The 13,544-nt window shown below is 55.3% G+C and overlaps 1 protein-coding gene across 9 annotated transcripts in view; it reads right to left on the bottom strand.

Moving 5' to 3' along the window:
- Positions 1 to 7,147: 7,147 nt before the first annotated feature.
- The window catches only part of CAMK2A (calcium/calmodulin dependent protein kinase II alpha), a 62,161-nt gene continuing 55,764 nt past the window's right edge, over positions 7,148 to 13,544 (bottom strand). For 5 of the 9 annotated variants that reach the window (XM_072954871.1, XM_072954872.1, XM_072954870.1 and 2 more), the window contains one exon: positions 10,622 to 10,854. In XM_072954871.1, coding sequence (XP_072810972.1) covers positions 10,622 to 10,854 — 233 coding nt within the window. Of the gene's footprint in view, positions 10,334 to 10,621; positions 10,855 to 13,544 lie in introns of those variants that run through there. The other 4 variants (XM_072954829.1, XM_072954837.1, XM_072954854.1 and 1 more) reach the window with 1 other exon arrangement.

Raw genomic sequence — 13,544 nt, 5'->3', positions numbered from 1 at the left:
TCCTGGTGTCTCCCCAACTCATCCATGTTCTGTTGGTTTATTGTTAATAAACGCCAATGAGGTCATCTTCCTTACCCTGTCTCCTCGCTGCTGCGAGCCACAAGGTAGGCAATGGAGCTTTCTGGCTCCCATTGGACAGATCAGGAAACTGAGGCTTAGCTGCCTCCTTTCCTGACTCTCCTGCCTTGCGACACTTGCTCTGCCATTTCTCTGTGGCAGTGGTGGGTGTGTGGGGCTGAGGACGGATGATGAAGAAGATGAGGAAGGCCCTTAAAGACCGCCTGGTCGCTTACACATATGGGCAAACCGAGGCCCATGGAGGGGAAGAGATTTGCTCAAGGTCACCCAGCGGTGGCAACCCTGGCCCTCCAGCAGTCTCCTTCCCCTGGCCGGCTGCCCTCCTTCCCTCTCCAGCCCTTCCCCAGCCTTACCTGTGGCTGCAGCGGGAGCTCCAAGAGCAGGATTGGGAGGAGCCAAGAGTTTCCCAGGCTGGAAGAATTTCCTGGTTCTACCCACTCCCTCCTGGCGGGACCTTGCCAATATAAAAGGGCCCGGGGCCTTTCAAATGCGAGACCCAGGTGTTTGCAAGGCCTTTGATTGGGGGTGGAGAGGAAGGGCCACTGCATATTTCGGATATTAATAAATTTCCCCTAACAAAGGACCAGGGCCCCCTCCTGCCCCACCTTTGTTTGGGGCTCTAGGTAGGGGAAGAGAGATGGGTTTGCTAATTTGCAGAGGATGCAGGAATGGACTTCACAATTCAGGGTGCTTCTTCCCACACCACGGGCACAGGCTCCAGCCTTGCTCACAGAGCCCTGGGTGCCCAGCCTTCTCAGAGCCACCTCTGGCCTGGGAGGAGGCGCTCTTTGGGCCTGCGCTAGGACAGAGCCCAGGCCAGGGATCTGGCCTGGTGAGGACCCCTCACCCAGCCTCATGGCTGCAGCTGGGTGTCCTGAAAATCAGGAATGGAGGATCCTAGGAGTCTACGCCTCTCTCCCCCCAGATTCTGAGTCTCCACTCCGATAGGAGGCTTCTAGGCGTCTACAGACCACCAGCCTCAGCTCCCCTGCCTTGTTTCCTCCTGCCTCTGCTTCCCCTGCTCGCCGCCCTGCGGTTCCCGGACTGCCCGCCCTGGCCCAGTCTTCCAGTCTGTCCGGCTTTTCCCATTTCCCATTTCCGCTGTTCCCGACAGTCTTCCTTGCCACACCACACTACTCCTCCTGCTGCCTGCGCCATCTCCCGGCTACTTCCGTCCTGGGCCCCATATTGATGCCAGATCTCCCTGCTCATGCCAGACTGCAGTGGGAGCGGACTGGGGACCAGGGACCTGCAGCTGGAGGAATCCCTAACAGAGATGTCAGTCCTGTCTGGAGTAGAACCCCGGGCTGGAATCCTAGAATGTCTTAGTGGGTGCCAAACCCAAGCATCTACAGGGCCGGGCAGGGACCCGGGGCGAGCAAAGCTGTCGGTGTGAGTGGGAGAGTAAGTGGCAACTGAGCCTTTGTGAGTGCTGGAGGGCCTAGAGGAAATGGCGGGGACTGTGGTGAGCTGGGGGAGGGAGCCTCTCTTAAGGGGTGTGACCCCTCAGAAGTGTGGGCCCATGTTGCCAGATATCCTGACTCTTTAAGAGAATTTTTATGAGACATTTCCCATTTTTAAATGTGGACAACTCATTCAGAAGACGTAAAACATCATGGCTCAGTTAGGGCCTCCTGTCTGTCTGTCTGTGCAGGCCAACTGCTCAGCAGACATAGGGGCTTAGCAGTCAGAGAGGTAGGGCTTGCCTAGGGTTCCACGATGTGATTGTGCTAGAGCTGAAGCCAGGCCCAGAGCTCCCCACCCCCTCTCAGGGCTCTGCTTCCTGTCTCAGCTTATTTCTGTGTCTATGGACCCCTGACCCTGGGAGGCTGGTTGGGTTTCTGAGAGACAGGGTATGTGCCTGGCTGGGGTGTGGTGGAGGGGTGCCCTGGGGCCCTCCATTCCTGTTCTGGGACCTACCAGAAAAGGTGTTCTCTTGGGCGATGCTGGGAGGCACGGAGACGGTGTCCTGGACCATCTGCAGTGACTTCCAGCCTACGATCAATGAGAGCAAATGGGGGTAGGGGTGGAGCAGAGGAGAGACTCCTGGCTACACTATCGGGGCCAGCCATATTCCCAAGGTCAAGTGAGGGTCAACAGACAACTTGGGGGGTCACACAGGTTACCTTGGTGCTTGGTCCTCATTAAGCCCTGCCGCTTCTGTTCCCCTCCACCACCCCAGCCAAGTTCATCTCTGCCTGGTTCCCTGAGCAGGTCCAGGCTCTCTGACCCGGTGTCTTCCCCATCCACTCGTTGGAATCCTGCCCGTCCTTTTAGGGTCCACCTCCATACACTCTCCAGCCCCCACAGGTGTGGACTCCTAGGGTCTTCAGGGGGCTGACTCAGCCCTACATCTGCTGAGCTGTGAGCGCAGGGCACTCACGGTCTTCTCAAACAGCCCACTTCCTTCCCATGCAGTTAAGACCCTTATACCACACTCCTTGGACCCCAGAGTGCTTGGGGCAGCAGCAGGCACCATGGGCGGGGCGGGGCGGCACTGCTCAGCCTCACAGACCTGGGTTCATTCCCAGCTCTGCCCCTCCTGGCTGTGTGGCCTTGGAGACCCACAGTGCCAGTTCACAGCTTTGCAGGATGCAGCATCAATCTGAAAGCAGTTTGTTGGTGGCTCTGAGGACAGCCAGCGAAGGGTTAAGAGTCCCAGCCCCTCCAAATTCCACGTGACCCTCCCTGTCTGCTTCTGCGGTGGACACTGCTCTCCCGACTCATTTTTTGCTGGTGGCTCATGGAAAGTTTGGCTCCTTGAACTCCAGACCACTCCCTCTGGGGCCCGAGGCTTCGCTGACGCAGGTCCTGCCCTGGAAGGGCGTCCAGGGCCGCCTCCCGCCTAGGAGCACCCCTGCTCTCTCTCCACCCGCCTCACTTCCTGCTGCCTGACCTTCTCCTCCAGGACGGAGCAGCCCGCTCTCTCTGGCCACATGGAGGCCGCCTCCCAGTACCCCCATCCAGGACCATTTTTTATTGGGGGGGAATAAAGCCTTTTCCCACTAAAGTCCACGGCACCTGTGAGCTGCATCCCTGGAGTGTCGTAGCGGGTAGGAGCCCAGGTCATCCGCTGGTCAGAGCCTAATCTCTGCTCCATTGCTCACTGGCTGTGTGAGCAGCTGAATCTACTTCCCCTCTCTGAACCCAGGTGTCCTCCGATGTAAAAGGGGAAGAATAACTCTCCCCTGGCAGGGGATTAAATGAAATAATATAGCTGCTTGATGCATATTTTAAAAAAAATGATCAGAGTTCTTAGCATAAAACGTGGTGGCAGGTAGAAATTCTCCAGGTGGGACGGTTCTCATGAGCCTGCTGTCCCTTGTACAGATAAAGAAACGGGCCCAGCTCCTGCTTCCAACCAAGCTAGGGAGAAGGAGGGTGGTGTGCTTGGAGCCAGAGACAGCCCAGGGCAGAGGCCTAGGGCTTGCTGGCACCTTCCAGCTTCATGGCAAGGTGCCTTGGAGGCTAGACCAGCGTCCTCGTCAGTAAGATGAATGGGTTGGGAAGGAACCTTGTGCCTTGGGGAAGAGCTGTGGGCAGAGGGAGCCCTGTGTCCCCACCTGCCCAATGAAGCCTTTTCTTGGGGACCATGCCATGGAGAGCGTCACGGGGGCACCGCCTCTTTGGAGCCATGTTCAGGGATTATCTCCTCTTGCTGGATGGAGTTCATGAGTAGGAGCCAGGGTGGTTTCTCCAGTGAGCTGGGATGCCCTGCCAAACCAGTAGGAGGTGGGGGAGAGGGGAAGGGGACAGGAATGAAATCCTCTGGACCTCAAGCCTTTCTCTGACCTTGACTCTGCTGACCCAGGGTCAGCGTCTTAGAGTTTTGGGGCTTGGGGTGCGGGAGTCCGGGGCAGGGGAGGGGCCAATGGTCAATATTGATCTAGCTGAGTCAGGGGAGCAGGATGGGGAAGCGGGAAGCCTGGGGTGGGGCCTGCTGATAACTGGATCCTCTAGCTCCCAGCGTGACTGTGGGAACCAGGGAAGGGGGGTGCTCGAATTCCCAAACTGGGTCCTTTCTAAAACTACGGCTGCCTGGAGCCCTGCCCAGCCCTAATGTTTCCTATTCCCTGAGGGTGCAGCCTGAAACATCTGTATTTTTAGCAAACTCCCTGGGTGATTCTGAGCAGCCGGCCCAGTTCCCGTATTTGGGGACCACAGGTTCACCCCTGTTGTAATATGAGGAAACTGAGGTCAAGAGAGGGAAAGTAACTCACCCAAGGTCACAATGGGCAAGAAAGATGATAATCCTCCACCCCTTTTTTGAGGGGGAAGGGATAGTCCACTTGTAGATAACTCCATCTACCCCCGCTGTGGCCCAGGGCCCTGGAAGGGATGCCTGCCCAGAGGGAAGTGGCCTCTGAGACCTTGGCAGGCCCAGGTGGAGAAGGAAGGGTGGGGCTTATCCTAGGAGGAAGGACGAGGAGAGGGGGCCATTCCCACAGGTCTGGACCTGCCCCACCTTGCCCTATTCAAACACTCCCTGCACCTGCTGGAGGATGTTCCGTAGAAGACTTACTATGGCCTGGGTCTGGGGAAAGCCATTGGCATTGCTGGGACCTCACATGTATCCTGGAAAAGCATGCCCCCAGCACGGTAGATTCGGGGCACTCTCTGGCTTCCAACACTTCTGGCCTCTTCTCCCCCAGCCCCACCTGACCCACTGTTCTGGGCTCTCAGCCCAGCTCTGGCATGCACTCTCCTCCCACACCTCAACCCGTTGAGCATCCACACAAATCCTCCCCAGAACTCCCAGTTGCTGCCACGCCCTTCCTGCCGCTTCTTCTGGCTCCAGGGCAACCTTTGCACCTTCAGGTGCAGCCCTCACCCTAGCCTGCCCTGAGTGCTGGTTCTCACCCTCTGGGGTGGCATCAGGGATTCCTGGAGACAAGCGACAGGATAGCTCATCTCTGAGTCCTCCACGGAGCCCAGCTGGCTGCAGCATCCCCTAGCAGGTGTTCCGAGTGGTTACAATTCTGAATCTCACTTCCTTCCCTGGGGCATTTTGGGCAGGTGCCTTCACTTTCTGCACCACAGTCTCCTTGTTCATGGAATGACAAGAATAGTAGTGCCCAGCAGAGGGGTGAACTGATGGTCACAAGAGCGCATAGAAAGGAGGTTGGGTGTGCCTGGCACACCATGTTAAATGCTCACCATTGTTATTGCAGAGGTGGGTGGGATGCTCCTACCCCTGCAGCGTCCACTTCTCTTCACTCCAGCAGCACACATTTGTCAGGGGTCTGCTCGGGGCAAGGATGATGGTAGCTGCTGCGTGCATCCTGAGCATGGACAAAATGCTCACCGCCTTCAAAGAGCACACGGTTTGGCAGACACTTGCTCAGGTGACTTCAAATCAGTGAGGTGGGTAGGGGGGTTCTGGAGCCCATAGAGGGACCTAACACAGTACGTGCTGGGAGAAAGGGGGGCTTCCCGGAGAAGGTACTGAAGCGGTGTCCTAAAGGGTGCGGAGGCGTTGCTATGCACTGAACAAGGAGTAAGAGGGAAGCCAGCCCTCTGCAGTGAGTTTTGGGGTAAATGGGCACTGAGGTGAAGACTGCAGGTGGAGACTAGAGACGAGGCAGCAGCTGGAAGGGACAGGAGTTCCTGAGAATCCCAGCCACTGTTTGCTGGCCCTCCAGAGACAGGGAAACCCACACTGGGGCCCTGGAGCACCTAGAGGGAACAGAGCTCTGCGTGTGCAAGTCCTGGCTCTTTGTCGTGCAAGAAGCCTCTTTGCCTTTGAGTCTCATTTTCTTCATCTTCAGAACAGGGCTGTTGTAACTGGGACAAGAATTGTGAAAGCACTTTGTGAACGACAAACAATCATGCTCCTGTGAGATAATAATAGTGCTTTAAGTGGAGCCGGCACTTTTGAGGTCCACTGGGAGCTCCCAGAGCTTACTTAGTGGGCTCACAGAACCCCGAGCCTCCATGACCTGCTCCTGCCCTGCCACCTGCTGGCAAATGTCTGCAATGGCAGCCCAAGTCTCAAGTCCTTCCTCCTGCCCAGGCGGGAGATCCCAGGACACATGAAGGCTGAGGTCCAAGCAGTTCTGGTGCTGACATGCCAGGCTCCAGGGCAAGAGTGCAAGTGGAAGCCCTAAGTCCCTCTGAGACCCATCCCCTTGCCCTTTTCAGCAAGGGCCTCACATGTGCAAGGGGCACAACCCCACAGACATGCCCCCTGGCCGCCTCCCATGCCAGCAGCCAGGATAGACCAGGAGAGAGAGCGGCTGGTGTGGGAATTCTGGAGCATAGTCTGGACAGGACCTTAGGCTTCAGAAGACACAGCCCCCAGCGCTGTGAAATCAGTCCTCTTTGGTGAGGGGATGGCTTACAATGAGCAACTCATCTGGTTAGCCTGGGACTGCTGGTTTCACACTGGAAATTACATGTCAGCAAACAGGATGGGTGGCCAGTCACCCTGTCGTGGCCTGAGGGGGCCGAAGCCTCTGCATCACCACCCTGGCTCAGCCTGAGCAGCTTGGGCTCAGGGAACCAAAGCAGCCTCTAATGCGGCAGTGGCCTCCCTTCCCCCGTGGAGCCTCTCACGCCGTCCCTCTCTCCAGCCCCAAGGCCCCCGCCCCAGGCACTCTGTCGCAGACAGTCTGTGGGAAGAGGCCCTTCCCTCAACCCCTCTACAGGGGCTCTGAATCCTGGGGGCTTGTCTGTGAGACTGGGTGGAGGAAACAGAACGGGTGGGGAGGGACTTTTGGAAAAACCGCCTCACTGTACAAGGAAACCGAGGCCTGGAGGAGAAGAGCCTTGTCCCTGGCCACTGAGGGAGACTCCGCTGTTGGCTGTTGGTGGCAACCCATGTCCACCCCTTGCTCTAGTAAGGGCACCTCGTGCGCCTGAGAGGCAGCCAGCCCCATCCCTGGCTCTGAGGCTGGGGCACGCGGTCCGAGCATAATCCCACACTGATTGGCTCAGCCTTGAGCATGTGACCAAGTGGGTCCAATCAGAATGAAGACCTGGGCTTTTATTTCGCAACTGGAGAGATCTAGAACAGGAAATACTCTCCCAGGGCCCTGCTTGACCGAGACAGGGAGACAGTGAGGGCACAGAAGTTTGTAGCTATTTATTGCACTGAAAACACCAAGAATAAAACAGACACCCCTTCTTCCCACCCCCAAGCCCACAATAGCAGAAAGTTTGAGCAGTGGTCATTCAAGTTCACAGCCACAGATTTTTTAAAAAAAGAAAAGAGAGAATTGAAACAAACCCCCAAACAAATAGTAACAAAGAAACCAGCACGGGGAGTCTGGCAAATACATCCCCTAAGGGGTCTCCCCTTGAAGGGAGACAGGAGGCCAGGGGTCAGGGTCAGCGCTCGCTGGGCGCACGTCCGGGAGAATGCTTTCCCGTTAACGCGTTTGCATGCTGGAGCCTGGGACTTGTCGTAGGGCTGGATTTTTTGCATCTATAGGATGTCTGACTGTCTGGTGGGGGGTCGGCTCTGGGCCACTTTGTCTGCCAGTCTCCCCTGCCGGCTGCCTCAGGATCACGCTGGTGCCCTGGCGTCTACACCAGCTGACTGCCCACCCACAGGTGTGGCCTTTGCAGTGGGGCCATCTTGGCCTGGAGTAGGGACTGGCCTCTCCTTCTCTGGTACCCAGAGAGGGGCACAGTGGACAGGAAGTGTGTCAGCAGGTAAAAGGCAGGACTTTGGTGTCCTCTAGCTCAGCTTCCTCTGGTGGGGAACCGAGGGCCAGAGCAAGGAAAGGACCTGCCCAAAGTCACAGAGTGAGTCTGATCAGAGATGCGAATGGAATCCTAATAACCCCCAAACCATGGCTCTTTCCCCCACAGTCCACTGCGAATCAGCAGCGGACAGGCACCAAAGAGGGGGATGAGGGGTGGGCGGGGGAGGGCAGGGGGACTGGACAGGCCCAGAGAGGAATGGAAGACCAGCCAGTGACTCACCCTGTTGGTTCTCATGGGCGTACTGGGCTTCACCTCACCATCTTATTTGATCCCCACCCCAGCACCCCTGCAACATAGGCTGGGCGGGAACATTTAACCCTTTGAACGGAGGGGAGGGGAAACTGAGGCTGAAGAAGGACCAGACTTTGCCTTGGTAATAGCAGCAGCCCCTCACCTTTGGCTTGGGGATGGCTGTGGGAGCTGGCAGCTCACAAGGGAGGCAGGTGGTTTTGCTGCTGGGATGCTGGGATCACTGGGCCTTACTGGGAAGCCCTCTGGACCTGGGGCAGGTCAAGTGCCCACCCTGGGCCTCGGCAGTAGGGTCTCTGCCAAGGGTGGAGGCCAGTGATCGACCAGTTTGGAGACCAGGAGGGCTGGGCAGCCTCTCTCCTGGCCTGTAGCCCCCGCCCAGCCTGCCTCACCTGTACCGGGGGCAGCAGCCCTTGCCGACAGAATGAGCCCAGCAGACAGCTTGTGATCGGGAAAAACTCAGAAAGTCCTGGGTCAAACACCCACATCAGTCCTGCTCCACTCAACACCCAGGATTCCCCAGGGGTTTGGGGGAACCAGAGCCTCCTCCAAATCCCTGGGGATGTGGCTCTTCCTCCCCTAAAATCCTCCAAGAGGGGACAGTATCTCATGCTGGCAAAACACGGCCACACAGAGGCCAAAAGCACAGAGAGGCAGCAACATAATTCCGAGTCGGACACTGAGAATACAACCTCTTTTTTTTTTGTCCAAAACATGTAGATTGATTTTGCTGAGTGTTTTTTCCTCTTTTCTTTTTTTTTTCAACATACTTACTGCATATAAAGTCATGCAAAGAAAACAGTGCAGACAGTAGATCCTAGTGGACGTGCCAAGGCATTCCACATCAGAGTCAATTCCCAAGGGAAGAGGGAAAGAGAAAGGAAAAGAAAGATATGAACCCACGACTGCAGGAGGAGGTGTGAAGAGTAGAAATTGCAGCGCTCTTTTTGGACCCGCATGAAGACACATGCTCGTGAACCCCTCAGAGGTGGGTGGGTGGGGGGCGCCAGGGGTGGTACACAGATGTGGTGGGAGGAAATCCTGGGAAGCATGGTAGTAAGGACCCCGGTTTGGGAGGCAAGCAAGGAAAAGCCTAGACACTGCCATCCTGACAACCTCCCCTACTCTCTCTGCCCTGATTTGCTGTTTCTTCGTCAGCACTACCATGTGATGCTTCTCCAGTCCTGAAGGGAAACTTGGGTCTGAAATGTCAGAGAGATCCTTTCCCCGGGGCTGAGTCCACCTCCGCCCCAGATAACCACAAGTGACAAAGTCCATCTCAGAGATGACCAAAAAAAAAAAGGAAAGAAAGAAAGAAAGAAAAAAACAAAAAGACCTTGAACAGAAAAAACTACCCCTCAACCTCTTCCCACTTTCCTTCCCAACCCAACCATTCTCACAATAATCTGAGAGGTCTAGTTATTACATAAATATCCATTAACGTGAAATCCATTTACGAAACACACAGAAGTTTGGCTATAAAAAGGCATGCGGTCCAAGTAGAAGTGATACCTAAACGTTGTTTTCTTTTGCCCCCAAAAAGCAATCAGATTCTCTCCTCGGATGTGACGAAGCTGGAATTCCCCGGGCCTGATGGAAGGGTGGAAGGGGCGGTTAGTGCTGGAGGGGACATCAGCAGAAGGAGGAAAGAAATGGGGGCACCCTGAGAGGATCGCGCCCCCCCACACTGAGGGAGGAGGGTCAGCTGCAGACCAGGAGGGCAGGACAGGATGGGAGAAGAGCTAGGAAGGCAGTTTGAGGCAGGAGGCTCCTGGCGTCTGCTCCTCTCTCGCCCTCTCCCACAGGGGAGGTTGGCTCTGGGAGTTGGGGCTTCATCTGCCCTTCCCTGGGAGGCCTCGGAAGAGGAGAGATCAGGGAGACGGCCAGGCAGATGCCACATTCCTCCTGACTGCGCCCCTCCTCCCCAGCCCCTGAGGGAACACACAGCTGGGCGCTCGGGCCTACAGCCAAGGCAAGACCAGGCCAACGGCAGCTGGGAGGGGGGTCCAGGGGCTGGCACCCCGGGCACCTGGGCCTGAGGAAGCCCCTCCCTGGCCGAGGACAGAGAGCGAGAGTGACAGGTGGGGATGGGGAGATGTGGCCATTTGCTCTGAAGTCGTGATAGCTTTTGCAAACAGGCAGGTTTTCTTGACACAGGTATGAAGGTGACAGTGATGGCAGCGGGATGGTGTGATTGAGGGAATTCCAGCAAAATCCAAGTGGAAGAACCAGCAGCCACATTCCACGGACAAAGAGTGGATCTCTGCGGTACGGTGCCCCCAGCCTGGTCCTTCAGCTGTAAGACATGGTATGTGCAGTGGTGATGTGGTGCTTCCTTGAGCAACCACCCTCCCGCACCTCCTTAGAGGGAGTTCACGCTGCCTTCTATGGGTCCCACCTACCTCATGCACCGCCCCCCGCCCCTGCTCCCAGACCTGCAGGCCTGATCTCCCCACTGTGGTCCTCCCACCCCCACCTCACAGCCATCCAGCAGCCAGGTTCCCCAAGGTGTACCACCTCCAGACTGACACCACCCCATTCTTTTAGATGGTCCTAAATGACAGGTGGCAGGAAGGAGGGGCTCTTACTGGGGCAGGACGGAGGGCGCCCCAGATCTGTGGAAGTGGACAATCTGCCATTTGCCATCTCGGCGGTGCCACACGCGGGTCTCCTCCGACTGCGCAGTGCGAGGGATGCCGCCTGCATCCAGGTACTGCGTGATGCGGATGTAGGCGATGCAGGCTGACTCGTCGCCCATCAGGTGGATGTGGGGGTTCAGGATGGTGGTGTGCACAGGCTTGCTGTTCCGGGACCACACTGGAGGCGGGGATGGGAGGGGGCAGAGGAGTTGCACCCAGGGGGCCTCCTGACTCTCATTTCCTTCACTTCCCCAGCTCCCAGCAGCCCCCTCAGCACAGGCACCTCTGCCTGCCTCATTTCCAGAAGAGGGGGTCTCTGTGACAGGGCTCAGCTACCTGGGAGTCAAGGCAGAACCTGTAGTTGACTAGAGCATATCCCAGCTTAGCTACAGTGGACTGCAAGACAAGCTGAATTCTTCAAACACAGGGAAATGGAATTTTAGAATCACAGCATCTCACCACACACACAGATGAACGTAGAATCAGATGAACTTAGACCAGAGTCTCAACCCAGATCCCTACAGAGGCCTGGTGAGTACATAAGCAAGGGAGCTGAGCTGGGTCTAAGATGCTAAATGACAACTGACCTTTTGTCTCTGGGTCAGGGAGCAATAGGGAGTGGTGGAGACAGGGCACCACGTCCCTTCTACAGAGGTGCCCTGTGCGCAGCTTCCCTGGTATTTGCTATGTGAATAAGTGGGACCCATGTTGCCACACTTTCTGATTTTTCAAGAGAATCCAGAAATCTGGATTTTTACATGTAAATGCCTCATTTTAAATTATTAGCCTCTAGTTCAAATTTAAAGCATCATGTAGACCACACGAAACATACATGTAGTCCCGATGTGGCTTGTGGGCCCCTCATTTGCCACCTCTGTTCTCAACGTATAGCATTATGGAAACTTGGAGAATATTAAAATGGTAGAATCTTAGAAGCTTGGAATTATAAGGATGGTGCTGGCGGTCATGGGGTGAGGTCATGGAGCTTTCCAGAGGGGAAATGCTTGGCTCTTGTAACCACGAGAGAACCGACAAAAGGAATGGAAGCCAGCTCTCTCTACGTGAAACAGGAGCTGTTATTACTGTCATCATCATCATCACCTTGGTTCTAGGAACTCTCAATTTCTTCAGCAAGATAAAAACCAAAAGCATAGAAAGACAACAGCCTAGGGAGGGGCTGGACAGGGGTCACCAGGGTCTTGGGCTTCAGAGGAACCCTCGTGCCTCCCTTTAGAGTAGCCCAAATGTAGGTCTGAACCCCATGGAGAGCTGACATTAAATATAGACTGCCCAGCCCCACCCTTGGTGAAGCCAGTTCAAGAATCTATAATATTAAAAAGCTCCCTCCCCTTTCTCATCCTCTGGTTCTGATGCCCAGCCAAGTCTGTAAGCCAATGATTTCCTGAAAAACGTAAAATTGTTATTTTTTTTTTGGACTACAGAAAGCACCCAATAATATCCACTCCAAAATATTACAGTCAACTATGCGTAGGCCTTGGATAAATGACTCAAAATCACTAAGCCTTAAATACGTTGACTAACAGACTTTAACAATTCTGGTCTCTTGGACAGAGAGAGCGCAGAGCTTTTGCTTTATAGGCTTGGGAGTGACCTCAGAGGTCACCCAGGGGCCCTCCCACAGAGTGCAAGGAGGCCTCCATAAGCATCCTTGACAGCATCCAGGGCTGGAGGCACTCAACACCGTCTGGTTCACTGTATCCCTGAGCAGACCTGGAAACTGAGGTCCAGAGAAGCAATCAGACTTATCCAAAGCTGGGCCAGTTTCTGAAAGAAATGCAGTAGAACCTAAAAGAAGTCAGTCTCCAGGTGGGACTGAATTAGGACAATCTAGAACAATCCCAAAAGGGACAAACAGAACTTAGCACTGTTGAGGGCACTGGGCCTTGCTACTGTCAGCAAGAGCTGGGGTCCTGAGAGATGGCCACCCTCATGTGGTAACTTTTGAACAGACTGTAGGCTTCCCACATCCACCTTCGTGGCTAGGGTGGGAGAAGGGTCCTCCAGCTGGAAAAAGCTGACAGGAGGGTGGGACTTGGCTGAGGGCATGCAGTTACGCTGGGTCTTGCTCTCGTGGGTACTTTGATGTGACTAGACGTCCAAGCCCAGAGTGCAGGGGGCCGGTGCTATGATGGGCTTGCTGCCTGAATACAGGCCACGGGCTGGCACGGCCTCCCCTGTTTTTCCCCTTTTGCCATCCCGGAGCCTTTAGAGCCAGCTCTGTTTGGTCTCTGCTCTGTGGGGATTGCGTTCACTCTGGGGAACCAGCGCCCCCTAGAGGATAGGCCAGTATAGAGATGGCCACCATGATCAGCTAGGGAGCTCCAGGGTGATGGGGACAGTGGGGCCAGCCACCTCTCTTCACATTCAACCTGCATTGCTAGCCTTAGAAAATCAGAGTTTGATTTGTCAAAGGAAAATGCCGCTTCCTTCTTCACAGCTATTTTGGGGGTGCTCTTGAGCCCTTATACTAAGATGCAGTCAGACCGCGTGTAGGCAGGAGAGGGGTATCCAGTTAGGGGACATTAATGCCCAGGTGAGAGGGGAGCAAGGGAAAGAAGGGGGCACTGGAGGGAGTCAGGATGGGGTTCTACCACCCGCTTTCTGGGTTCCTTTGGACAAGTCACTTCCCCTCTCTGGACCTCAGTTTCCCCTTCTGTATGGTAGAGTTGGACTAGGTCCAACATCAGTCGCTTAAGTACCACCTGTATTTTTACCATCTACGAGTGCCACCTGTACTTACTTCCTGAACCTATTTCCTTAAATCAATTCACTTCATTAATTTATAAAAATTTATTTTAAAAGAAAAATTCCTACCACAATCATTAATGAACAACCAGTCCCACAGAA

Source organism: Vicugna pacos, chromosome 3 (assembly GCF_048564905.1).
Source record: "Vicugna pacos chromosome 3, VicPac4, whole genome shotgun sequence".
Lineage (NCBI taxonomy): Eukaryota > Metazoa > Chordata > Mammalia > Artiodactyla > Camelidae > Vicugna > Vicugna pacos.
Note: the sequence above shows the minus strand (reverse complement) of the source record. Positions and strands in the feature narration are given on the sequence as shown.